The sequence below is a fragment of the Phyllobates terribilis genome, unplaced genomic scaffold, assembly GCF_046119375.1.
Source record: "Phyllobates terribilis strain yellow unplaced genomic scaffold, ASM4611937v1 Scaffold_9__5_contigs__length_417890890, whole genome shotgun sequence".
NCBI classification, from domain to species: domain Eukaryota; kingdom Metazoa; phylum Chordata; class Amphibia; order Anura; family Dendrobatidae; genus Phyllobates; species Phyllobates terribilis.
Window position 1 is genome coordinate 174,216,182 of NW_027362769.1, and position 27,891 is coordinate 174,244,072.

The window sequence follows — 27,891 nt, forward strand, 5'->3', positions numbered from 1 at the left end:
ATCAGAGTGCGCGGCGCGGTGACGTCAGACGCAGATTGCGTCGCCTCGTTCCTGACACTGGTTTATGCGCTAGGAGGTTCCCGCCAAATCGTGCGTGTGTGTGTGTGTGGTACGTGCGAAGAGCTGAAGTGTCCGGCCGCCGGGCGGAGGGAGCCCGCAGACGGTGAGTGCCTGTCTCCGGCGGAGAGCGCCCCGGGGCGGAGGCCTTGTAGCGGTGTCCTCGGGTGTTTGTTGCGGTGTCGGTCACTGGCTGCGGGGCTCAGCCGGGCGTCTGGTCCGGGGTGTTGTCAGGCGGCGTCCTGTCACCGCCCCCCCCCCGTGTTACCTCTGGCTGCTCTCTGCGCGGCCGCACTACAGGTAGCAGCAGGCCTGAGGATTAACCCCTTCGTGTTGTGGAATAGTCTTGTCCTTTCCCTCCCCGTGTCTGTATGGAGGCGGCTGTACGCAGCGGCACCGGTTCTGGTTTTGAATGACGCCTTTAATTTTAATCTTTAATGTTCTGAAAAGCAGCAAAAAAAAAAAACTACAGCTGGTGTCTGTTCACACACTGTGGAATTGCAGCAGTTTTTCTGCACTTAAAACCAGAGTGTTGGCAGGAAAAACTGTTTTCCCATTTGTGTTCACAGCATGTACTGTAATGCAAAAAATGCTGAGTGGTCGGAGCGGCCTCTTACCAGAAAGGGCTCAAAGTACGTGCAGGAAATAAAGCAGCGTGTGAACGAGACGCCAAATCTCATTAATTGTGCTGGTTCTGTAAAATGCCACATGTGAACGTACCCAAAGAGTGACAAGTGCTTGGTTAGACCAGGGGTCCACAACATTTTTTTTGGTCCAAGGGACATAGTTATGCGTAGCTGGTACCAAGGGCCGCAAAAAGTTACTTAAATTAATACATAATAAGAAACGCCATCGGTGCGCGAAGCCACCAGTGGAAGTGTCGCCGGTGCGCGAAGCCACCAGTGGAAGTGTCGCCGGTGCGCGAAGCCACCAGTGGAAGTGTCGCCGGTGCGCGAAGCCACCAGTGGAAGTGTCGCCGGTGCGCGAAGCCACCAGTGGAAGCAAGTTTTGGATATTTGATTTTTGCAGTAGAAACTCACCAAATCCTCCTCAATGTCAAAACACCACAACTGAGGGTTTTTGGATCATAACCTGCGCAGAAACTCTCCAAATCCTTCTCAGAACTCTCAAGTTTTGAGTTATAATATGTAGCACCTCATCTGACCAGTTATAGATTGGTACATGCATAGAAGATTACAACTGCCGTCTGTACATGAATGTCGCCGGTATTACAGCAGGGGGTCGCAGCTGATTCTCTCTATGAGGTAAAACAAGTTTTTAACTGGTAAGGAAATGTTTTTCCTTACAGAACGGATCAGCTGTTGATCTGTTCCAGATCCAAGATCTGTTGATTTAAAGTCAACTTTTTTTAGTGGGGGATATCTTTTTAACAATGGTAAGAGATACTGGGAGTCGCTGTTATTAGCAATCATCACACTGCAGGATCACAAACAAACATTTACATCTCATCCAGGCACCTTATAGGTGACATCTCTGATTTTGAGTCGTTCTCCTCCCTTTTGTCTCCATGTAGTAAAGACTCTGATGAGATTTCACACTCGGAGCTCGTCTCTGCAGATCTCGCTCTTCTAATGCAGTGCCCTTAAAAATAAAAGCATTGATATACTGCTCTTTACGAACTATGGCCTCAACACTGTCCTCCTTCCTGCTTGTCTCCCCCATCCCCAGCTCTGACCATACTTCCCCCTGTCACAATTTTCCTCCCATTTCACAACAATGTTCCTTCAGTGTAACAACCCTCACCCCCCTAAAATAGGACATTTCATCTTTGTCTCCTCCATGCAGCGCTTACCATTCAACTTCTTGCCGCTTCCTCTGCGGCACACTGTGTTAAAGTCATCACACCGCTGCACGTCGGAGCGTGGAGCTGATGAGTGCTGCTCTGCCCTTTATGCGGTGTTCAGATGTATTCGCATGTATAAGATGAAAATATATTTGAGTATAGGAAGATCTTCACGGGCCGTATGTTGTCCAGGTTTGAGTTAAACAGTCACAGCTACCAATGAATAATTGCCAGAACCAGACCCGCCGTCATTACAGGAATGCAGCTCCTGACGTGCCATGTCATTTACTGCCTTTAATCAGATAATCAGCGATCCTGGTGTCTGCAAGTCACATGATCTCTGCAGCCAGTGATTGGCTGCAGCAGTCAGGAGACTAGAAGAACATGTCATCAGACACATCCCAGTCACTCGCCTGCTGCAGTGGTCTTGTGACGCGCTATCTGAGCAGACCTCCAGAGTGGCCTGTGCTGTATTTTTGTGGTTACTGGAAGAGTTTGCCTCCATTTATTATTTTAAAACCATCAATACCTTGATTTTTTATTATTATTTTGGGGTCTTGATAACCCCTTAAAGTTAAAATCAGATTTTATTTTTACCACATAAAGTAAATATCAGTTTGTATTTTCTTTCTCTGCTCCTTTTCTTTAATCTTCTTACATTTTGCCTTTTTATTTTCTTCCCATCAGGCCATCTTTTGGGGTTTTTTTTTTCTGTAGGGAGGCTTCTACCTTAGTCAGATATGGCTGCTGCGATATCTTTGCACGGCTCGATCCGCATACATTGCCTGAATATGGGGACGTCAAAATGGAAAGAAGGCAAGTGTGAGGTCATCGAAAAGGACAACAAGTTCACCCTTGTCGTAAATTTCAATGCCGGTGGGGCGCCGTCCAAATTTCAGGTTTGTCTTGTGCTACCTATTCACTGACAGCAAGCAGATCCTTTGATCCTCCCTTGTGTATTAATATCTTTGTTTTTTCCCTTCATCATCCCCTGTCACAAACTTTGGTATTTGCAACAAATTTCACAACTTCGTTGCCGCCCTTCAAGAACCGGTGCAGCTTATGGCGATGATTTTTTTTTTTTATACTCTCCTTCCTCCAAGAACCACAACTTTTTTTTTCCCTTCGGTCCACATAGATGTATGAAGGCTTATTTTTTATGTGTGGTGAGCTGATCGCTTCATTGAGACCATTATTATATCTCGTTTGCAGCTTAATCAGAACATCAAAAATATCGTCCTGCGGCCAGTGGGGGGTAAACAGTCGCGACTTCTGCTCACTATGAAGGACTCCAGTTCTCTCACTATTGACAAGGTCTCGAGCAAAGACGCTGAGCAGCTGAAACATCTCCTGGACTTCATCAACCATGAAAAGGCACAAACTGGTGAGACCCCCATTGTCTGCACGGTACTTATGATACGTAAGGTCTATAGCTTTTTTTTATTTTTTTTTTTATTTTTTTTTTTATTTGTGTGCCAGTTAGTTTTATACTGACAGAAGCCACCACTGAAGTCGCCATTAAATTTTCTACTAATTTCTAATGATTTTTGGTACAATTAACACTTCCCTGACCATTGCTTTTATCTATGTTTTATCAGTGAAACCCACACAAGGGTCCGCAAGCTTCTCAGGCATCCTGGGGAACAAAAGTATTCACAGGGAGACCATCAGACCACTGACTAACAACAGAAGCCAGGTAATATTGGTGCATGTTTGCATCTGTATTAGCATTGCACGTTCTTGTCTGACTGTGGGTGGATCGACCCTGACATGCTGGGAGGAGTAGTTTTTTTATCAACTTTAAAAGCAGAGAGCCGCTGTATCCTTGCTGGGACAAACAGAGTGCTTGAAATGCTTAGGTTTTTTTTAATACTTAATTTTTCTCCAATAACCCCCCCCCCACGACAGCACCAAAGGAGGATGTCACCCCACCCTAATAGGGACAGGAAACACAAAGAGGTCAAATAGCCCCTCCTTCCAGTGTTTTTCCTGTCCATATTGGGATGAAGAGGTCATCCAGGGTGCTCTGTGCCGGCGGCAGACACCCAGCATACCTTTAAGCCAGGCAGCTGGGACCGGGCAGTTTTCCTCCTCCTCACCTTATGCTGCTCCCATCTCCTCCGGGACTCGGGACCCCTATCCCCACAGAGTCCGCGCCTGCGGGTAAGGTCCGGTGGGTGTCGGGCTGGAGGCCTCCTCGAGCTCTCCAGCCCAGCTCCTCCCCCCTCTCAGGCATCCTCCGGTGTTCTCCATAGCGGGAGAGACGAGCGCCGGATCCCGGAAGTGACACGGACCGCGCTGGATAATGTCACTTCCGGTCTGCGTTCCACCCTGGAACGCAGTTAACTAAGAACGGCCGGAAAGTGACGGGGGACGCCGAAACAGGGTCCCTTAAGTTACTTCTGGTCAGTTTAGGACAATGGGGGCCTCTAAAAGTAAAAAAAAAAAAACCGCAGGTGATCGCAGGTGTTCCTGCTTCACCAATTGGACCAAGGGGGAGGAGCCTTCCCACCCCCCTCCCCAGGGAATGAGGGAAAGCGAAGTGTCCAGTCGCCTATATAAGAGCGCTGTGTCCAGTCGCCTATATAAGAGCCCTGGACAGAAGACATCTAAGGTAGGACCTAATCCGTTTTGTATATTTATACACTGAATGGTCAGGAATCTATTTTCTCCATGTCTGCGGAGCCCACCGCGATTCCAGCCCCAGTAAGTCTGGCACTGGGGGTCCTTTCCTAGGTGCAGGTTAGAATTGGTATGTTATTTACCCTTCTCCCTCTTTTTTTAGGAGGACAAGGATCCTGCACCAGGAAATAAGTCTAGCCGGAAGTGTGCTATATGCGCAAAAAAACTATCTTCTTCAAACGAAAAATATTTATGCCAGAAATGTACGGAGAAGATTATTAGGGAAGAGCAGCCGTCCCTCATTGATGAAATCAAGGGTATAGTCCGTCAGGAAGTTGAATCTTCATTGGCCTCCTTTTCCCGATCCACTTCTGACTCTCCTCCAAAGGCTAAGAAGAGGAAGATCTCCCTGGGAGAAAGAGACTCTGACTCCCAGGACGAAATATCCCTTCCAGAAGACCTCATAGAGGAAGGTGAACTCAGCCCAGCAGAAGAAGGTCCGGAAAATAAGAAATATTATTTCTCAACGGAAATTATGGAAGACCTCCTCACAGCTGTAAGAAGAACGATGGAGGTGGAAGAAGAGAAGCCCACTAGATCAGTCCAGGAAGAGATCTTCAGTGGTCTCCGTTCAAAGAAAAAGATTGTGTTCCTGATACATAAAAACATTCAGGACTTAATCCTGGATGAATGGGAAAATCCTGAAAGACGACTGAATACACCAGCAGAATTGAAAGACAGGTTTCCGGTAGATGAAGAAACCTCAAAATGTTGGACCGAGATACCTAACGTCGATATTCAAGTGGCAAGAGTCGCTAAAAAAACAATATTACCATTCGAGGATTCGTCGCAACTGAAGGATCCTCTGGACCGCAAGATGGACAGCCTTCTCAGAAAATCCTGGGAGACATCAGCAGCCCTTCTGAACACTAATGTAGTCTCCACTTGTGTTGCACAATCCATGTCATCCAACTTGAAGAGCATCTGGCTATGGGCACATCCAGAGAGGAGATACAAGCTTCCCTACCCTTGCTGCAGATGGCCACTGACTTTCTGGCAGATGCTTCAGCGGAATCTGTGAGAGTAACCGCCAGAGCAGCAGCCCTATCGAACTCCACAAGGCGAGCACTATGGCTGAAATTGTGGAACGGTGATGTGGCCTCCAAAATGAAACTCTGTTCCATTCCCTTCAGGGGAGAATATGTGTTTGGCCAGGCCCTTGACGACCTTCTGGAGAAGGCGGCTGATAAAAAGTCCTTGACAGAACCCAGACGACACTACAAGAAGACCCCCTTTCGCCCCCCGCGGGAGCAGAATCCCCGGTACAAGGGGAAAGGGAAGTCTGGTCGGTGGAGCTACCCCAAAGGAGGGAAAGATAGGAATATTTTTTTCCCAAAAGGACAGCGACAACCGAAGCGGTGACGCCAAAGCAGTGGGGGGACGAATCATGAAATACCTTCCCCAATGGCAAAAGATCTGCTCCAGTCAATGGGTCTTGAAGGTAATTCAAGAAGGGGTGAAGATCGAATTCTCCTCATATCCTCCAAGAAAAGTGAGGATAACTCGTCTAACCTTCCCGAGATTAAAAACCGCACTGATGTCCGGCCTAAGAGACCGACTATCCTTGGGGGCTATTTCACCAGTCCCAAAAACAGAAAGACACACAGGCCACTATTCACGCCTGTTTGATAAGAAAACCAAATGGCACTTACAGAATAATAATCTGAAACCCTTAAACCAATACATCATCTACCGAAGATTCAAAATGGAGTCCATCAGATCAGCAGTTCCCTTGATAGGACAAGGATATGTGATGGCAACCATCGACTTACAGGACGCATACTATCATGTCCCTATACATCCAACATACCGAAAATTTCTAAGGTTTGCGGTGGTTCAAGAGGATCAAAGTTACATTTTCAATTCAATGTATTGCCGTTCGGGATATCCTCAGCACCAAGAATATTTAACAAAATTATGTCAGAGGTAGTGGCTTCTATCAGAAAGGAGAAAATCTGCATCATTCCCTACATTGACGACTTCTTACTAGTAGGTCCCTCGGTGGCATCACTCCAGGAAGGTCTGCAAAGAACAATCCAGATCCTGACCACGCTAGGGTGGCTGATAAATCATCAAAAGTCAGACCTGGTCCCTGCCACAGAAAAAACGTTCCTGGGTGTTCTACTAGACTCCGCCAGACAAACCTCCTTCCTACCAAAGGACAGACAGATACTTTTGAGATCCAAGATATCGAAAGCTGAAGACCCTGAACAGGGTGTCCCTAAGATTTGCCATGTCAGCCCTTGGTTCCATGACAGCCTGCATTCAATCCATAGCCTGGACCCATGCTCACACCAGGGTATTGTAAACCCATATTCTCGCACAGTGGGACGGATCCCCAGACTCCCTAAACAGGAAGATCATGATCCCTCATTATGTGAAGACATCCCTGTCATGGTGGCTCAGCCCAAAAAACCTAAGAACAGGGGTTCCATGGTCTCAGTTCCCTCTGATAATAGTCACGGTAGACGCCAGCAAGACGGAATGGGGAGCCGTCGTCGCTCAAACCTCCTTCCAAGGGGTCTGGACAGAAGAGACCAGCAGGAGATTGTCCAACTTCCACGAGTTAAAGGCAGTGGAGGAGGCACTCAAAATATCGGCTCCAATCATTACGGGCAAACACATAAGTCTATTCAGAAAACATGACTACCATAGCTCACCTGTTCCATCAAGGGAGTACAAGGTACGAGAATCTAAAAAGTATCTCGGCAAGAATATTCTTCTGGGCAGAAGGACATCTTCGTTCCTTATCAGGTCTGCACATAAAAGGCTCAGACAACATCCAGGCTGATTTTATGAGCAGAAGGAAAATCCATCCGGGGGAATGGGAGCTGGACTCAGACATTTTCCACATGCTGACCAGACAACGGGGTTGTCCGGAGGTGGACCTCTTTGCAAGACTCCAGGACACCAAGGCGGAAAAATCCTTTTCCCTAGATCCAGACGACGTATGCCTGGGGATAGATTCCTTCGCTCACCCATGGCGTTTCCATATAGCTTACGCTTTTCCCCCAATTCCATTGCTACCCAAGACCTTACAGAAAGTAAGGACCGAGGAGGTCAAGATAATCTTGATAGCCCCACTTTGGCCCTAAAGGAGCTGGTTCTGTGCACTAAACAGTCTAAGCATAGAAGAACCCCTCATTCTGCCAGCAATCAAAAACCTTCTCCATCAGGGTCCAATACTCCATCCAGATCCAGAGAACCTCCATCTAGCGGCCTGGCTTCTGAGTTCACAATCCTGAAAGCTAAGGGACTCTCAGACCGAGTAATTTATACCCTACAAAAAAGTAGGAAACAAATAACAAACTCCATGTTACAGCAAGATATGGAAGACCTGCCTAACATGGTATAAACCGAATAGACCAGATCTTCGGCATCCTGACATGACCCAGCTCTTGGATTTTCTACAAGAGGGGCTGGAGAAAGGCCTTAGACCCAGCACCCTCAAGGTACAGATTGCGGCGCTGAGTATTTATTTAGACCAGAGCCTAGCCGAACACCGATGGGTAAAAAGGTTCATGACAGCAGCTACTCGTCTGCGTCCCAGAATAATCAACCACTTTCCCTCCTGGGATCTTAATATCGTCCTTAAAGGTCTGACACTACCACTGTATGAACCTTTGGCCTCAATAGAGCTGGATAAATTAGCCTGGAAAACAACTTATCTAGTAGTGATTACCACTGCCAGGAGAGTGGGAGAAATCCAGGCCTTCTCGGTGAATGACCCATTTCTGAGAATCCTGGATGATAGGATTATTCTACAACTGGACCCATCTTTGTTACCAAAAGTGGTCTCAGACTTTTATAGATCACAGGAGATAATTCTGCCTTCCTTCTGTCAGGGCCCAAAAAATAAAAGGGAAGAAGAATACCATACTTTGGACGTGAGGCGGGTTGTTCTTCACTACCTCCAAAAGATAGAGGCCTGGAGGAAGGATCAGAACCTCTTCATTCTACCATCTGGTCAGAACCGAGGAAAGAAAGTCTCAAAGGTTACCATCGCTACTTGGATCAAGAAAGCAATTGTGGAATCCTATCAGATCCAAGATCTCTCTACCAGAAAAACTGAAAGCACACTGTACTAGAGCCATGTCCATCTCCTGGGCAGAAAAGGCTAGCGCTTCCCTCGAGCAGATATGTAGAGCAGCTACATGGTTCTCGGTCTATACCTTCACCAAACATTACAAATGTCCATTAAAGACTTGGCCTTTGGGCGGAAAGTGCTTCAGGCCATTGTCCCTCCCTAAACATGAGTCTTTGGTACTCCTCCTTTGGTGCTGTTGTGGGGGGTTATTGGAGAAAATAGAATTAGACTTACCTGTAATTCGGTTTCTAATAACCCTCCACAACAGCACTGGTAATTCCCTCCCAGGCTTGGTTAGCCAAAAAATCATCTAATTTGAATAAGAATAAATATAATTTGAAGCATCCATACTTGTGTGGTCCTTTTATAAAACACTGGAGGGAGTATGAGGGAGGGGCTATTTGACCTCTTTGTGTTTCCTGTCCCTATTAGGGTGGGGTGACATCCTCCTTTGGTGCTGTCGTGGAGGGTTATTAGAAACCGAATTACCGGTAAGTCTAATTCTATTTTTGATTCATGTCCAGATGTGGTAGAAATAAAATTCAATGTGAATTACGACGAAAACCTGTGCTGACTCTGCAGATACAAATACATTCAATACAAATTTCATCCCTGTGATAGTAAGGCTATGTGCCCACGATGCAGAAATGCTCCGGATTTTTCCTGAGCGTTTCTGCATCTCCCTGGCAGAAAAAAACGCATGCGGATTGTACATGCATTTTTCCTGCCAGGGACATGCGGATGTGAAGCGTTCTTCACATGCATTTCCGCATGCGGGTTGACAAGCGCTTTCCAAGTGATTTTAGCATCACTTTGAAAGTGCTTGACAACTTGGTCACACTATATAAATCCATGCAAACGGCATGGATTTATATAGCGTGACCGTAAAGAATGGTAAAAAATAAAAATAAAAAAATTTATACTTACATTCTGATGGCCCCGCAGTCTTGCTTCGCTCCGTCCTCCTTTGCTGGCAGCTCGCGGTGCACTGCACTGACGGACCTGCCGTCACATGACTATGACGTCAGCGCAGGTCCTTCAGTCCACCACGATCTGCCGGCAAGGGAGGACGAGCGCAGCTTGGGCCTTCTGAAGGTAAATATAACATTTTAATTTTTATTTTATTCTTTTTTTCACAGGTTCTATGGTACCCGGGTCCGGAGGAGAGTCTCCTGTCCTCCACACCCGGGTACCATCCGCACATTGAAACGTGTGGATTCCGCATCTACATATATAGTGATGCGGAATCTATGCCTTCCAATGCAAGTCAATGGCGGCGAAAACGCAGCACTTCCGCAAAATAATTGGTAGTGCTGCGTTTTTTTCCCGCATTGATAATCCGCAGAGGAAATCTCCGCAGCATGTGCACAGCATGCGGATTATCATTGGGGAACATGGCAGGCCTTCTACCATGCGTTTTTTCAGCATTTTTGCCGCTGCTGAAGCGCTTAAACGCATCGTGGGCACACAGCCTAACAGGGCTAAAATCCATTGTCTCAGTCCGTATCCGAAACCCAAGTTGCAAGTTGTGCCCAATCTAGAATAGAAAAATAGTTGTATGAAATGTTACCGTAATATCCCAGAATTATAGTCACTATATCTTAAGAAAACTGAAAACATTTCATACTGTTATGTTTTAAGACTCCAACCAAGAGAGTGAGCTGTGATGGCAAAGATGAAACTCCAGTAAAAAAGCCGCTCAACAATAATGGAAGAATCCCAGGAAAAACCTCACCAAGGAACATCACTCCGAGCCGGAATACGCCCGTGACCTCCACTCCACACAGGACGGGCTTAATGGAGACCAGGTACTTACTGAGCGAGTCCTGTGTGGGCCGGACATGGGATGAAGCTACGTTATGTCATTAGTATCACTCAATGGAAGGCAAATTATTTCAACACCGCATGGGTGATGATAGTAACCACCTTGTTTTTTTTAGGGTGGGAAGGGGCATCGCTGCAGTTAGGTGACTTGGGATTATCTCGAGTCAACTTAAACTATTTTTCACACTCACAGGAGTGAAAAAAGGAAGAGATTACTGTCAAGTCCAGAGATCGAAGATTACCCTAAAGAGAATGATTCTTCTACGTATGTTGCGGTTGCACACTTGGTTTATCAGGCTGTTGGGCGTTTTGCCTTTTGATTTGCTTGGCTGTGACTTCTAATTCATTCGCTTTTTATTTTATTTTTTTAATATATATATATATATATATATTAGTGTAAATGCAACTAATGTCTATCAAAAGTTTCAATTCCATTTGTCAAGCTCCGTTGATTTGCAGGACATTCCTAGCCGTCATCCAATATCATGAGGTCGCTGTCTATCCGACGGTCCGCTATGTGTAAATCAAATAGACTTCAGCAGCGATGCTTAACTTTACTCTATGATGTTACTAATATGGCTGCGGGGATACATATGCATCTCTACATCATGACATATATGATACACAGCAGATAATGGATCTCGGGCTGTGTCATGGATGGACAGGCATATTACATTTTTGTGGGGGGGGGGGGGGATGTTATCATCTGCAATCTTTAGACTGAGTAAGGGTCCGCTCACAGAAGCTACAACACCGTGACTGATCTGTTGTGTAAAAGGACACCAGCGTCACCTGATAGACCCCACTAGCTTATGAGGTCTGTCTGGTTCTGGAAAGGTGTTCGTCATCTTGTTTGGGTTCTCGGACCTGAGTGAGCAGCCTGAAAATTATCCCACAGATATTGGGATTGGTATAATTTTAACAGGTGAGACGATTGCCTCCATTGTGGGACTGTCTCTTGTGCGGCATGTGGATGTTATAGACAGAGGAGGTCTCTTGGTGATGTCTTCCCACCCCTTTTATGTGCCGCTAGCTATTACCACTTTGTGGTCTGAATTTTGGAGGGTAATGTAGGTTGAAAGCCGCAGCACATGTTTTTTTTTTTTCCTATATTATCGCTGGGAAATCCATCCTACGACTGGGCACCACAACCCACCCATTAATGCCAACCATAATTCTACAGTTTGGAGGGTGGGAAAGGCCCTTTTAAGCTTTACTTGCATTTAAGAAACAAGGTCAGTGGTTTAGCTTGGTAACTGGATAGTGAGCTTTCCATGTAGGACACACTAACCCCCTTCACAACCTTGGACGTATAGGTACATCCAAGGTCGTTTCCCTCCCTTTGATATGGTCTCAGGCGCTGAGCCCGCATCTTTTCAGGCACATGACAGCTGATCAAATAACGTGCCTCTAACAACCGTGGGTGGAATTACTGTCCACCCTCGGCTGATAACATATCAATCTGACAGGGCATTTAACTCGTCATAAGACACGCCTATCGGCGCCCCTGTCATGTGATCGTGGGGCTCCGATGGGTTGTCATGACAGCTGGGGGGTCTGCAGAAGACACCGTGCCTGTCATTGCAGATCTCCTATGAACGCTGGCCCGTGACCGGCGTTCGTAGGAGATGATTTCTGGTACACATTTCAGGGCCGAAGCTCTGCAGTGAATCCTACAATCGCAGCTTCATGTCTCCTAAGAAGACTATTGAAGCAAGTAAAAAAAAACTTTTTTAAAACTTAAAAAAAAACAAAAAAACTGTATGTATGTGTATGTCTATAATAAATATATATATATATATATATATATATATATATATATATATATATATATATATATATATATATATATATATATATATATATACATATACAGTTATATGAAAAAGTTTGGGCACCCCTATTAATCTTAAGCTTAATGTTTTATAAAAATTGGTTTTTGCAACAGCTATTTCAGTTTGATCTATGTAATAACTGTTGGACACAGTAATGTTTCTGCCTTGAAATGAGGTTTATTGTACTAACAGAAAATGTGCAATCTGCATTCAAACAAAATTTGACAGGTGCATAAGTATGGGCACCTCACCAGAAAAGTGACATTAATATTTAGTAGATCCTCCTTTTGCAAAAATAACAGCCTCTAGTCGCTTCCTGTAGCTTTTAATGAGTTCCTGGATCCTGGATGAAGGTATTTTTGACCATTCCTCTTTACAAAACAATTCCAGTTCAGTTAAGTTTGATGGTCGCCGAGCATGGACAGCCCTCTTCAAATGATCCCACAGATGTGTAAAAATAATTCAGAAATAAATTTAAAAAAAAAAAATCAAAACGTCACAATTACGTGTTTTTTGGTCGCTGCAAAATTGCACTAAAATGTAACAGGCGATCAAAACATTGTATCTATCAACGTCAGCTCGCCGTACAAAAAATAAGACCTCACCCAGCCCCTTCACATGTCTAAGAAAATGGCCCCTTTTTTTTTTTTTTTCTCCTTACAAACTTTGGATTTTTTTTTTTTTTCAACACTTAAATAAATGAACCTACACATGTTTGGTATCTGCAAATTCGTAATAGCAGGTCAGTTTTAGCATTTAGCGAACATTGTAAAGAAGAAAAAAATCCAAAAACAATTGTGGACTTGCACTTGTTTTACCAATTTCACCGCACTTGGATTTTTTTCCCCCTGTTTTCCAGTACATGATATGGTAAAACCAATGATGTCGTTCAAAAGTACAAGTCGTCCAGCAAAAAAAAAAAAAAAAAAAAATATATGGTTAAGGGGAGGAAAAACAAAAACTGAAAATCACAAGGTTGTTCAGGGCAAACATAAACCATGTTGATGTCTATAAATACTGGTACCCCCCTGGGGAGTGAAATAGTCGGGGCAGGTTGGGTGCGGACACACTGGATAAGTCCACGTTGTGTCATGTGTGGATGGCGTCTGTCGTAGACATTTTGGCTTCTCGCCATCTTTTTGGACGTCCGTGAAGAGCTCCATTCCTCTCCAGCTCGTGCGATGCGAGCGCACAAATGCTACACGCCGCTTACAAGTATCTCAGAGGGTTTTGTTTGCTCAGTCATCTGTCCTCACCATAAACTCGGCGTGCTTTGCCTTTTATTTATTCTTTTCCCTATATTCATATATACATATTGCTTTTTTTTATGTCTCCTTGCAGCACCAACAAAGCATTAAGTGATCCCAGCCGCAAATTTCTCAATAGCAGCCGCGAGAAACAGCTGAATGTGAAGCAAGCAGAAGAAAATCGACCAGGTAACTGCAGCATTTTTTTTTTTCTTTCCCCACTCACATCTGTATTGCCGTCTGATTTAATGCCATTTTTGCCAAGAAAAATTGCTAATTATTCACCTGACATTGTCAGACTTGCCCATTTCTTGTTTATTTTTAGCTAATGTCTATGGTTAATAGTTGTGCAGTGAAGGACACATTGGCAGACGACCATTTACATAATGGTAGGATAGTATAATTCTATTCTTGGATGGTGGCTGGACTGGTAGAGGACATCGCTGCACCCGTACTTCCAGGCCACTAGTCTTAACAGTCCGTGACTACAGTCATTTTCTTCTATCTGTCCATTAGTTTTTTTTCTTCATTAGTACAACTACATTGTTTGCTGTCTGTTACCATGGAGGCGCATAGGTCTGCATAAGGGCTGCAGAAAGAAAACTATTGGAAACTTTTAATCAACCCCTAATGCAAAATTGCTTCACTGCAGAAAGGTTTTGCTTTTTTTTTTTGTCCGTAATAAACTGATTTTGATTCCTAATGCGCTTTATTATTATTTTTTTTTTTCTAAAGGTTTAATGCCTCTGCAGTCTTCGTCATTTTACAGCAGCCGGTTGACCTCAAAAGATTATTGTGCAGGAAATTCATATCTAGAGAGGTATTTCTCACTTTCTTCTGCAGTATCTTTTATCATTTGAAGTCTCTAGTACTTTCTAGAGATGGAAGTACCAATCCTCAGGACTCCGGCCATTGGCCAAAGTTTGTAATGTGTGTCTACTGGACTAGAGGCCTGAGAATCTCCTCTTACCTCCCGCCATTCCTGGACCCTCTGATTAGCCGGGCTGGTGAACCATTGTGTGCATGCGTGATGTTGCACCAGCCCAACTAATTGAAAAGAGGAGCCAGCAATGCTGGGAGGTAGGAAATATTCCCCAGCTTCCCGTCCACTGGTCACAGACTACTGACCTTGTTCGATAGACCAAAGTCCTGAGAATCAATTCTCCCATATCTTGCACTTTCACATGCAGAAGATTTTTGCAGAACTTTTTTTTCTGTATATGTGAACAGTTAATTCCGCAAAAAGTTTTTTTTTTTTTTCTTTATTAAGAACAATACATTTAGATTACAATTACAGTGTTTTTCGAACTAGAAGATGCACCATGTTTACTGCAAATAAAACTTGTCTGGAGAAGTTGAGGGGTCAATATCGCTCACTAATTTTAATGCACTCGGGTACAATTGGGAGGTAATAGGATTTTTCGGCTTGCCCTAAAATCCTCTTTTTTTTCTCAAAGCCTTCATTGTGGGGGGGACACGGGAAAGCATGATTGATCCATAGAGGCTGCTGTCTGTCGGAGGCTGACACTAAGAGTAACAACTTAAAAAAAAAAATAAATAAAAATCAGCTCCTCAGCAGACTGCACCCGTCTGTTGGCTACCAAGCTATTTAGTTGGTGAAAAAAGTAATAAAAAGTAGAGTTCAATTTTTCATTAATTACACGTGCTCAATAAGGTAACATAAACAAAATGGCTGGTGCTTTCCTCCCCTTATGACTGTAACGAGAAAAGGATTTTAAGGTAAATCCAAAAATCCTCTTCTCGGGTGCTTCATTGGGGGGACACAAGAACCATGGGACGTCACGTCTCACCACAGTCCCAAGGGAGGTGGGTAATATGTATAAATGTGTAAGGCAAATACTGCAGGAGGTAACCCGAGCAAATTGCAGCACCTTTCTGCCCAAAGTCATCTGCCCAAAGTCATGCGCCGAGGTGAAAGTGTGAACCCTATAGAACTTTTAAGAGTTGGCAGAAGATAAAGTAGCAGCCGCCTTACACCACTGCCAGGTCAATGCCTGATGGTGAACAGTCTACGAAGCCCCCACTGCCCAAGTGCAATGAGCTTTCTCCTTTGGCAGGGGCTCTTTGTTCTTGGCTTTATAAGCTTCCACGGTGGCAAAACGATTCCAGCGAGCAATGGCCGCCTTGGAGGTAGGAAGACCTCGGCGAGGTCCTTCAGTAATGAACAGGAATGTGACCGTCTGAAGGAAGCGGTCACCTTCAGGTAGTGACACACCGCTGTGCCAAGATCCAAAAGTGTAAGGATTTGTCTAGGAGGGCAGAGGGAAGGAAGAGCTATCTCTTTGCTAAGGTGGGAAGGAATGAAGACATCGGACACAGCACCACTTTGTCCAGCTTGTGGACAAGAAAAGGAAAGTGACAGGGCCGACTGTCCAGATACTTTTGCCTGATGAACGAGAGCAATTCCAGGAAGGCCAGAGCGGGGAAATGCTGTGGATTGATTGAAAAAGAGGACACTGAAGAGCGCTGAGCACCAGATTAAGGTCCCAGGGATCCAAGGTGAGTCAGTAAGGGGGAACGGAGTGGACCACATCCCGAAGAAAAGTCCTGACTTGAGGTTTTGATGCCAGGTCCTTCTGAAAAGAGTGGACAATACTGAGACCTTGCACCTGAGAGAGCTGAGGGCTAAGCCACACTCAAGATCCAACTGCAGGAAGGTAGAGAAAAACCCATCGGTGAGACCTCATGGGATTCGCACCGGCGGAACAAGCCTTCAGGTACAATGGTAGCTACGAGCCGTGGATGGCTTTGGTGCAGAAGGATCGGGAGATCCAGGGAGAGAGGACAGACTTGCCCCAGCGGGAAAGCAGAGCGAGCTGCAGTTCTCTGGTGTGGAAGTGAGCAAATGGGATTTCTTCAATAGCCACCACCATTTCACCTATGACGCTCATGCAGAAGTGGAGAGGAAGGTGAGACGGGCAGCACAGTGACTGGATGCCGGTCTATAGGACTGACGTCTTGTCTGCAGGGAGGAAAGCTTTTGCTTGAACGGTGAACAGAATTCCCAGGAAGATGATGCATGGAGCTGGGATCAGAGATGACATTAACCATCCATCTGAAGCGAGACAGCGTGTCCAGTACGATCTACAGGTGCTCGGCATAGGAGGGAGGGGATGACCATTATCCCCCTGACACACAGAAGAGCCATGACTGCATCCGTGGCCTTTGTGAATACTCGGGGAGCCGTGGCCAACCCCAAGGGAAGGGCCACAAACTGAAAGTGGAACGGATCGACATCAAGACGGAGAAACTTGTGATGGGAATGTGGAGATCGGCGTCCTGTATGGCCACTCGGCAAAGAAGTTCTCCGGGTCCCAACAACCGAGCAGACTCCATCCTGAATCGGCATGGGTGGACATGCTTGTTCAGCAGCTTTAAGCCCTGAAAGGGGCGATCTGAACCGTTCTTTATGGGAATGGGGGGGGGGGGTTTGGGTAAAAACCTTTCAACCAGGCATCATTGATCGTGGAGAGCCACACATCCAGGAACAGGAGGGGAATCTGTTGCTTCTAGTCTTTGAAGACTTGGCGGAGGAGGGAGGGAGCGTGGCCCATTGGCTCAACTAGGCCAGAACTGAAGCCGGGGACTAAATTTGAGTCCTGACCCCAGCCAAGCCTCCAGAAGGCTGCTGGAGGGGACTGGAAGAGCAGTGGAGCATAGAGCGACCCCCAGAGGGAAGACTAAAGATGAAAAAGAGGGGGGAAAAAAAAGACAGGACAAACACTGTGGGAAAGGGCTTTGCTCCATGCACGTTCCAGGCTCTTGGTGGGACACGGCGGGTAGGCGAAAAAGGGCAAAGACTGTCTGCACTCTTGCCAAAATACACAGTCAAAACCGGGTGTGGACCTCCAGACCAGTGTCTGCTTCCTAGTGACACTAAAGTGAATTGAACAGCTCTGTAGCCTCCTGGGGAGGGGACGACTTTTAGGTTTTAATTCTTAGTGGCAGCAGCAAACACTGATGGATCAATCATGGTTCCTGTGCTTTAGTGAAGCTCAAAAGAAAGAGCCATGGTTAGTGTTTCTTTGCAGCGCGTCTGTTATTCACATAAAACTTCCTGTACATATGTGGGCACTGCGGAGAGTACAGCACTGTTGTGTACAGTACATGCTCGGCTCTGCTGTGCCCCCACGCCCTTCCACACGCCAACACGTTCTGTACATTATCACAGTTTGCAGCCTCCTTCCAGGCGTGTGACAATGTAGCTCATCGCATGATCTGAAAGTTCCTTCAGGACGTGCAGCATCCATACCGGCTTTGGTAGCTGTCTGCCCTGCATAGATCCTATAGATCAGTGTGGGGCCCGAGGAGAGAAAAGTTCTGTTTATTGGAAGATCACGATCGGCGTTGTCCTCGATCACAGGAGATTCCTCCTGACAATAAGAAGCACACGATGTTTTTCTTGCTAAAAAGTCAGTTTTACACTCAAAAAGGTACGGTAATTGAATTTCTGAAGGAAACCTGCGTGGGAATGTAATGTCACCAAGCGATAAATAATGGTGTAGTGCTGGATTATCAGAAGTCTTTCCTCTTCTTTTTTTTTTTTTTTTCTTTTTTGGAGCACCTGTTGGTCGTATGGCTCCATTGTGGCATTAATGATCAGGTATTTTATAAGGAGCAAATCAAAAAGTGATATTTGTTTTATACATAGGACTCCTGGATCTACCCAGACCCTATCAGCCAAGAGAAGTCTTATTCTTCCTACTCAGCCGAGCCCCTTATCTGTGAAGAAACTGCGACCGAACCAAGACTACGCCGGATGGAACAAGCAGAGGGTCCTCTCTACGCACCCGCAGCCACAGCAATTGCAGGGGTCAGTGTATTATCCAATTATGTATAAATATCCCAGATTGGGCTAAAATTCATAAATGCATTTTATAAACGCAACACCTTACATTCAACATTCAGAAAATGCAAATGTGATTTACCGGCCCTGGCCATGAGAGCAAGAGCTCGGCTGTCCATTAAGCTGGTTGCACCAGGCATGGATTCTGCACCCGCACCATCTCCACTGCTCCGTCATTGTCTTCTCATTATATCTGCAGTTTCTCCAACCTGGGAAATACCTGCTACATGAACTCCATCCTGCAGTCACTGTTTTCCTTGCAGCCTTTTGCAAATGATTTGCTTAAGCAAGGTATCCCATACAAGAAAATTCCACTAAATGCATTAATCAGGTATGATGCATGTTCCTTTAAAAACAACAACAAAAAAAAGTATTTGTATGTAATAATCTTGATCTTATTTTTCATGAATTGATGCTGTTTTGCAGACGCTTTGCTTTTCTGTTGGCCAAGAAAGATGTTTGCAGTGCTGAAATGAAGAAAGATCTGCTCAAGAAAGTAAAGAGCGCCATCTCTGCCACAGCCGAGCGTTTCTCCGGTTACATGCAAAACGTGAGTCCTCTCCGGACAAGATGTCGTAGATGTCTTATAAAAGCAGCCTGAATATTTGCTAGATTTTAAAACACTTTTTTAAAGTTCTAAATGAAGGGAAAGAAGAGAGAGACCTGACTTTTTTTTTGTTTTTTTTTTCCTCTTTATTTGCTGTGATTTAAAAAAAAAAAAAAAAAAAGTCATTAATGCTGTAAGTTTAAATACATCCTTAAAGGGATTTTTCCCTTCTCATTAAGTGATGAGATATCGCATAGATGCAATGGGGAATTGATTTTTGGATGCACACTAGTCGTGAGATTGAAGGGAATACTGATTTTGCGCTGCGTTCCAGTCTGAGGATTTTTTGCACAGTATTACTCCGGCCACCTGCTGTGCAAATAACTGCATTGAGCCCTGTTCACCTTAATGGGGTCACAATTCGGGCCTCTTGTACAGTTCGTGTCCAGAGAGAAATCTGGTGGGAGCGCAGTTCCATGTCGGGCTTAATTTTCAGAATTGTTGGAAAGTTTTTGCATGTCGTAAAGTAAATATGCTGGAATAACTTTTTTTTTAGCAAGTTCTCGTAAAAAAATATATACTATTAATTGTGCTTATAAAGTTGAAGGAAGGGTTCAGTAACCAAAAAAATGTACCTTTTATAAGAGCTGATGACGGTAGCTGCCAGTTTGCTCCTTCCCTCCCCAGTAACTGATAGACATAATACCTAACAATAGAAGTAAATGAATGTAATTTATCTTTTTAGGACGCTCATGAATTTTTGAGTCAGTGCCTGGATCAGCTAAAGGAAGACATGGGGAAACTGAATAAGAAATGGCAAACCGAGCTGTCTTCAGAAGACGACCGACCCGGAGGCAAAGCTGGTGGTGACGAGGTTGCGGCCGCCCATGGCTATACCTGTCCTGTCATTTGCAATTTTGAGTTTGAGGCTCAGCATTCAATCATATGTAAAATGTGAGTGCAAAAATCAGTCAAAGTGTTTGGGATGTTCTGGAAAGCGCATCTTGTTAATGGCTCCCTGTTTTGTGCTCAGATGTGGTGAAAAGGTCACAAAGCGGGAGCAGTTTAATGATCTGTCCATCGACCTTCCCCGGAGGAAGAAATTGTTCCCCTGCAGATCTATACAGGATTCCCTTGACCTCTTTTTCCGGGTGAGTTAAAATTGTGATATTAGGATTTGAAGCCAGAAACTGTAAATGCTCTCTTCTAACTTGGGGTTGATCTGATATTGATCACCTGCTGTAAGTGTTTTGGGCTTTAATCCCGCACAATGTAAATGTTTAGTGTTTAAAGCTCCCGTTATCCAGCAGGGGCTGGATGGGTCCCTGGATGTCAGACACAGTAAGAGGCGCAGAGGAGCTGCTGGTTATCCCTTCTGTCCTCAGCACAACATGGTGAATAGCGGCACCAGCAGTGTGGCTATGGCTATTAAGGAGATCCAGGACAGGGACTTGGGCCGCCATAAGGGGCTGTTTTTACCTGTGACTGGGACTCCTGTTATGCTACAGCACAAAACAGCCTGCCACCCACCCCCCCCCCAACAAAGTCAGCCAAAACGATGGCCACCGCTGCGTTTTCTGGATCAGTGGATGTCCCGTGTATAGGTGATAGCTTGCAACGCTGGGAATATTTAGTTTTAATACTTTTTCTGTTTGTAGAAGGAAGATCTTGAATATTCCTGTGAGAAATGCAATGGAAAGTCTGCCGTTGTAGTACACAAATTCAGCCGCTTGCCCAGGTGAGTGGAACAAAGCATTTCACAGAGTGTAAATCAAACCTAAGAGCGCATTCAGACGTAGGTGCAAATCAGTCCGTGATCAGACCGGTCTCCCAACCCGAGCGTGACCGCTTCATGTATTTCTATGAAGCGGTCACCCCCGGGTCAGTCCATGCACTGTACAGATATCTGAATGCGCTGAAACAGAGCTTTTTAGCCTGATCAGATCTAAAAAAAAAATCTTTTTTTTTTTTTTTTTCAGGGTTTTAATTCTCCACCTTAAACGCTACAGTTTCAATGTGTCTCTGTCGCTCAATAACAAGGTTGGCCAGCGAGTGATCATTCCCCGGTTCCTCACTCTGTCATCCCACTGTACAGAAAGCACACGGACCCCTGTGCCACTTTGCTGCAGCGCACAGGCAATAGCGTATGTATTTCTGTTTTTTTACAGACATGATATTAGTTTTGCTTGTCTTCATGTATACTTAGCTGCTACCAGCGGCATCTTGTCATGTTATTAAATAACTGGAAAGCACGGCTGCGGAGTCTGTAAGCCAAACCTATCCTAAATTTTGCTGAATGCGACTCCAGCTCCACAGCCCCGGTCACTACGGGGCGTGTGCGTAGAGTGCAGCCCCGGTCACTACGGGGCGTGTGCGTAGAGTGCAGCCCCGGTCACTACGGGGCGTGTGCGTAGAGTGCAGCCCCGGTCACTACGGGGCGTGTGCGTAGAGTGCAGCCCCGGTCACTACGGGGCGTGTGCGTAGAGTGCAGCCCCGGTCACTACGGGGCGTGTGCGTAGAGTGCAGCCCCGGTCACTACGGGGCGTGTGCGTAGAGTGCAGCCCCGGTCACTACGGGGCGTGTGCGTAGAGTGCAGCCCCGGTCACTACGGGGCGTGTGCGTAGAGTGCAGCCCCGGTCACTACGGGGCGTGTGCGTAGAGTGCAGCCCCGGTCACTACGGGGCGTGTGCGTAGAGTGCAGCCCCGGTCACTACGGGGCGTGTGCGTAGAGTGCAGCCCCGGTCACTACGGGGCGTGTGCGTAGAGTGCAGCCCCGGTCACTACGGGGCGTGTGCGTAGAGTGCAGCCCCGGTCCATCTCAACTAAAAGCCGAGATCAGGAACAGAACAGATATTTCATAACTTTCTCAAATTATTATATAATTTCAGAGTCGATCCATTTTATACTGACTCCACCAAAATGGACACCGACTCCACTACCTTGCTGGAAAGAACGGTGTCGACGTTTTTAAAATTTATAATCTAAAAAGGTTTTATTTAGTTCGTAATGTTTAAATGTTTTCTCTTCTAATACAGGAATTCCCGACCACTGAAAACGTCACAAATGGTGAATTCCTTTAGCGTTGGTTCAGCCACTTTCAGGTATGACAATTTTACATGGCTCTTTTAATGGTTAAAATTGCAAAGTGCTTGTAAAAAAAAAAAAAAAAAAAAGCAAAGCAAATTTGACATTCACCTCTTATTAAAAATCCTCCGTGTTCTCCAGAATGGAGGGGTTTTTGCTTTTTATAGTTTTACTGCTCATTGCTAAGGTCTGTGCTGTCTCAGAGGTGGCCGTCATCTAGGCAAGGAGCGCAACTCTTATAGGCTTTTTCCAATAGAGATGAAGTTCTGATTTAAAGCTTCTGTGCCCCTGCGTTAATCCAGAGCTGCAGAGGCAAAGCTGCTGCTTGTAGCATGGGAGAGCTCAGTTTGCACCGCTGGTCCGGCTGCACCGCTGGTCCGGCTGCACCGCTGGTCCATACTGTCATTCATCTGGTGTGCACCACGTTGTCAGGTGGGAGCGGTGCACTCCTGAAAAGCAAGAAGAGACAACCTATTTAGGTGGTAATTTTGGCTTCCTTCAGCCAACACTAGGGGGAGCTCAAAGTATATTTACTAGAACTGGTGTGAATCAATCCCCAAGACGTCCGTGATCTGTAGTCACTGGACGGGAACCATTGCTTTGTATGTGGTGCCGTATATAACGCTGCATTGTTGTACGCTTGCTCTGGTGCTCCCTATTGACCTCAGTGTCCTGCGCTGGTGGTCGCAGCTCATTCGGATTGCCTTGATTTTTATCGGTGGATGTGAGAAAGAAACAAAAAGATCGGTAGTGATTGTAACTAACTGAAACCTTTCTCTATTCTTTTCTTTTCCTTACCGATGCAGGAAACAAAGCCTTAAATCCACAAGCAGCATCAGCCTTTACTTAGATTCTGAGAGTGATGACGAGGTCCTGAAGAGAAGCGTCGTAACCCAGAGAGCCGTAATCTGTGCAATGAAAGATCAGTCGTCTGACGACCCGGACAAGGTGAGAGCAGACGCAGTAAGATGGAAGTCTGCAGATGTAGAAACAGTATCCTCTCTCGCTAGGTTTGTTGTAAAGGGAAAGTTTTTTCATATCATTTTGTTCTATAGAAATCAAACTTGGAAAACCTGAAGTGTCCGGATCTGAGCGATACAAGTTTTGATGAAATGAATGATGATGAAATGATGGCGGCCGTGCTGGAAATGACCAGAAAGGAGGAATCTCTCCATGTGCACAATGAGGAGGAGAAGCTGGCCAGCAGCCCAGACACCGGCTTCGGTGGGGATGACGACACGCACGAAACTTCAGAGACTATGGAGACTATAGAGGAAGAGAAATCAAAGGCGGCGAAGGAATCCGGTATGTCTGTCCCTCCGGTGTAGTAGTATAAACCCCATAACTGTGGAGGATTTTGGTTATAAACAACCCGACGGTTTAGTGTTTTTTTTTGTTTTTTTTTTGTTTGTTTTTTTTTAATCTTTTTCTGGGCGACCAAAATATACAGATAGCGAACGTAGATTGTGGTCCCCAGCGAGGGCTGTGATCATTGTAAAGCGCATAGATTATAGTAGTTAGAGGTAAAGTACATTATTTTTATTTTTTTACTTTACAAGTTCACACTAAAAATACTCCTATAGTCTCCTCTATATAATCTGTAGTTACAGGAGAATGGGGCGGCTATGGCAGCCGTCAGCCGCAGGTCTCTTTGAGTTTTTATTCACCTGTTTGCATCTTTGTCCTATGCTGCGTTAGTTACACGACTTCTCCATTTTGCATTTCCAGGTGCTGCGCAGTACAGTGATCTGACCAAAGACTTTGATGAAAATAAAGAAAATAAGACCCCAAATGGCTCCCAGAACGACACGGACTGGATGCAGTATGAGCTGGAGAGGGAACGGGAGGAGCAGGAGCTGCAGCAAGCCTTGGCGCAGTCTCTCCAAGAACACGTGAGATCACGGCTTTTTGTTTTTGTTGCGGCGCCTACCTGCCGTCGGGTTTAACGTCTCTTCTATGGGTTTCTCTTCTCCTGTTAGTTTTTATGATACTGACTAATGTATAAGCCATTTTGCATATGTGTCTACATGGAAGTTGTGATATCTGGAAACTATTAGTTATTTCGTCAGGATTTGATCTTTATTCTACTCTTTCCTCTTACAGGAGGCTCGAGAATTATCGGAAGATGACGACCTGAAAAGAGCGACGGAGCTGAGCTTGCAAGGTGATGACGCTTCACCTTTTCATTTCATTCCTGTTCATTGGCGATTCCCTCGTTGTAATATAGGTGTCTGGCGGCGTGGGCTCATTGCCCGCACAGTCTGCCGTGTCTGTTTGCTGTAACACATGAGCCGTCACCTTTCTGTAATGTCACAGGAGCAAAGTTGGCTCCAATCCTGTACATTTATACTACAGGGGGAAAGCTCCTTTTTCTGTCTGCCGATCAGAGCCCCCTGTGCTCGCTACAGATCACAGCAGGGATCCACGTCTTGTTAATGGTCACAGGGTTTTCTATACGGCCATTAGTAATGACCCATGTGAAATTCATATCTAATGATTAAGCAGAAATCTGTGACTTTTAGACACTGGCATCTTAGCAGCTGAACGCTACGTGTAACCAAGCCTCATGGTTGAGGAATTGATATTTACTGGTGTTTTTCTTTCTGGATACAGAGTTTAACAGCTCATTCCTGGACGGAGCGATGTCCGATGAGGATTCTGGAAATGAAGACGTCCTAGACATGGAGTATACGGAGGAGGAAGCCGAGGAACTGAAGAAGAATGCGGAGGTAGCTGCGCCGCCTCGACGTTTGCATTAGGGTTTAATCCTTTGTATATTCTGAGTGGTTTTAATGCTCTTTGTGTTGGGACTTGCAGAGCGGAGAACTGTCGCACTCGTATCGCTTGGTCAGCGTCGTCAGCCATATTGGAAGCTCTTCCTCCTCTGGTATGTCAAGGTTTTGTTTTTGTTTGGTTTTTTTTTCCTTCTCTGAAGGTGAATGAATTTGTGGTTTTTAAAGTGTTCTCTTTATTTAGGCCACTATATCAGCGATGCATACGATACCAAGAAGCAATCGTGGTTTACGTACAATGACCTGGCTGTGTCGCGGACACAAGAGTCCACCGTTCAGAATGAGCGGGATCGTAGCGGTTACATATTTTTCTACATGCACAAGTAAGAATTGGGGTCTGTTTTTATAGGTGCTTTCCTAAAGAGGGTCTACATTTACCATAAGAAAATTGGTAATTCTGAGATCAGTTTTGGGTGGTCCCAATGATCTCCTCCAGAATATGGGGTATTACGGCTGTAATACTATGGCCAGGAGGAATTGAATGGAGCAGCTGGTTGCGCACGCACCTCCCCGCCATGTACGAAGTATCGTATTGACGACGCAAACAGCCGCCATAGACGTTGGATCTGAGGGCGCATGTGCCGCCAGCGCCATGTCCGTCTCCTCCAGCTGAGTCCCAGGTTATAGCCAAAGATTGTTAGGACTTTATATAGGACTGCAGCTCCGATACATTTCTGTTCTTGTTTCAATATTTTTCATCTAAAGTTTTTGGTCTTTTTTTTTTTCTTTCCCTGTAGGGAGATATTTGATGAAATGATTGAAGAGGAGAAAAAAGCACAGCCCTCAAGCATTGACCCAAACCGATCATCAACCAGACCCCCAATGTGACTTTCCACCTCCCCGGTGCCCAGGCTTCCTTAGTCTTGAACTGAACGCGGATACTTTTGGCTTTGTGAGCCGCAGAGCGGTAGTAGTCGGCGCATTTACAGGTTCTCGTTGCTAGTTCTGTAGGTTGCTGCCATGCAATCCTGGGACAGTGGCACAAACTGAAAACTACCGACGTCACCGCTTCTGAAGTTTTTTTTGCATTTGCCGACGGGATGGCAAAGCTTTTGTCACCTTGTCCTTTTCTTGCAGCAATAAGCTTTTACTGTCCGAATAGGACCTAAAGGCCTGAGTGACACTACACAACTGCAGTGCTTCTTGCTTAATATGGAGGCTGCTAGACTTTTTGGACTTTTTTTTTTTTCTATTTGCGTACTGGGAATTTGGTTAGAAGACCAATGTTGTTCATCTCCTATCCTAAAGCCTGCGGATAGTTTCCTGATTGCTCAGACCACCAGCCATCCCAAGAATGGGACTGTTGGAAGCATGTGCACCTCCGCTTCCTTCATAGTCTGTGGCACTGCTGGAGGAAGCGGATTATAGCTCTTCGTTATTTCCAGCAGTCCCATAGACAACAATGGAGAGAGTTGAGCATGTGCTCCTCCACTCCAAAGCCCCATTTTCAGGATAGGCTGAGGGGTTGTTCATGCACACCTCTGCTACACTCAAAGCCCCATTTTCAGGATGGGCTGAGGGGTCGAGCATGCGCACAGCCACTCAAAGCCCCATTTTCAGGATAGGCTGAGGGGTTGTTCATGAACACCTCTGCTACACTCAAAGCCCCATTTTCAGGATGGGCTGAGGGGTCGAGCATGCGCACAGCCACTCAAAGCCCCATTTTCAGGATAGGCTGAGGGGTTGTTCATGCACACCTCTGCTCCACTCAAAGCCCCATTTTCAGGATGGGCTGAGGGGTCGAGCATGCGCACAGCCACTCAAAGCCCCATTTTCTGGATGGGCTGAGGGGTTGTTCATGCACACCTCTGCTCCACTCAAAGCCCCATTTTCAGGATAGGCTGAGGGGTTGTTCATGCACACCTCTGCTCCACTCAAAGCCCCATTTTCTGGATTGACACTGGTTCCCAGTAATTAAAGGATAACTTTCAGTTATTGGCATACCCTGCTTTACTTTAAAGGGACACTAAATTGTTTTCTGTTGTTCGGGTTACCAGCTATTTCAGGCTGATTGTCACAAAATAAATGAAATTAAATCTCTCCACCACCATAGACGCAGCATATGTCACACATCTCCATCCAGACTTGTTCTCAGCCGCTCCTCTTTATAAGCTACACTTTTTGGTTTAGTGGCCCTTTATGGCTGCAGTTTCTTTCTTTTTTTATTTTTTGGGAGGGGGGTGGGGGACTTTCTAGGAGAGCTCTCTAGGCTTTGCTAATACTTTGTACAGGGGCATCGCTTATTTCCCCATTTCTGCTGGATCGTAGCAATAAGCCGGTGCGGTAAAACGCAAAAGGACAAGTACGCTGTCCCAGGAGGGAAGGTGAACGCCGCACTGCTGCCGGGCACCGACGACAATCAGCCGCGGAGGTGACAATACTTTTTTAACAGTTTCTATGTAAGCATATCTGATCCGTGACTACTTTTTATATACATGGGCATTATTCTGTTTTTTTTTTCTGGAGCTTGGATCCATTTTTCTTATTTTTGAAGGTTCGTTATTTCTCACTTTTCGTTTAGCATCAGAACTGAACACCTTTATTACTTGTGTCCTTGGCCCCAGGCGTTTTGTAGCCGGTCGGTCGTCCTGAGGAATTTTTTGGGTCCTCATCTTGCGGTTTTCACCTTCCAAAAAATGCGGTTTTGTGTAAATCTTTGTACTTATCATATCCAGTTATCTCCCGCACCCCTGATATTTCAGGTAAAGTGTATTTTGATTTCGTTGTACATATTCTATGGTATTTAACTATTTTAGGCTTTTTGTTTTTATGTTAGTCTTTGTTCTGTATGAAAAAGACATAAAGAAATTCAATAAGTTGCTTCGTTTTCTGTTTCTCTATATTGTTCCTGCAACTATACAGTCTAATGACCCAGGACCAGACGACTACTAACCCAATCCTGGCGTTCAAAGATCCTCTCCTTTCCTCCTCAAGTAACCAAACTCCAAAAATGCCCAGGAAACATTCACGATTTATTGCTAAATCCGTGTATTTTAATCCATATTACAAGGACAAAACCGCACATAGGACAACATAAGAAGCGTCCAGACTGCTGTACCGGGGAC

At 45.4% G+C, this 27,891-nt stretch overlaps 1 protein-coding gene across 2 annotated transcripts; it reads left to right on the top strand.

Moving 5' to 3' along the window:
• Positions 1-3: 3 nt before the first annotated feature.
• Positions 4-27,642, top strand: USP37 (ubiquitin specific peptidase 37). Of its 2 annotated transcripts, XM_073647406.1 has the most exons (24): positions 4-163; positions 2,549-2,760; positions 3,074-3,245; positions 3,460-3,557; positions 10,272-10,438; positions 10,648-10,719; positions 13,631-13,725; positions 14,272-14,356; positions 18,209-18,370; positions 18,603-18,734; positions 18,830-18,953; positions 19,696-19,904; positions 19,984-20,101; positions 20,609-20,688; positions 20,930-21,094; positions 21,986-22,051; positions 22,841-22,982; positions 23,090-23,339; positions 23,763-23,926; positions 24,138-24,198; positions 24,648-24,763; positions 24,852-24,921; positions 25,011-25,149; positions 25,564-27,642. In XM_073647406.1, the coding sequence occupies exons 2-24, from the start codon at positions 2,602-2,604 to the stop codon at positions 25,652-25,654; spliced, it is 2,937 nt and encodes a 978-aa protein (XP_073503507.1). In that variant the 5' UTR covers positions 4-163; positions 2,549-2,601; the 3' UTR covers positions 25,655-27,642. The 2 variants fall into 2 exon arrangements, with proteins under 2 accessions (XP_073503507.1, XP_073503506.1); XM_073647405.1 differs by lacking the exon at positions 10,648-10,719.
• Positions 27,643-27,891: the final 249 nt, after the last annotated feature.

Coding starts and splice junctions, on each gene's coding strand:
- USP37 (XM_073647406.1), top strand. CDS start 2,602: ATGGCTGCTGCGATATCTTTGCACGGCTCGATCCGCATACATTGCCTG. Junction 18,735..18,829: donor CCACTAAATGCATTAATCAG/GTATGATGCATG, acceptor GCTGTTTTGCAG/ACGCTTTGCTTTTCTGTTGG. Junction 24,922..25,010: donor TGGAAGCTCTTCCTCCTCTG/GTATGTCAAGGT, acceptor CTCTTTATTTAG/GCCACTATATCAGCGATGCA.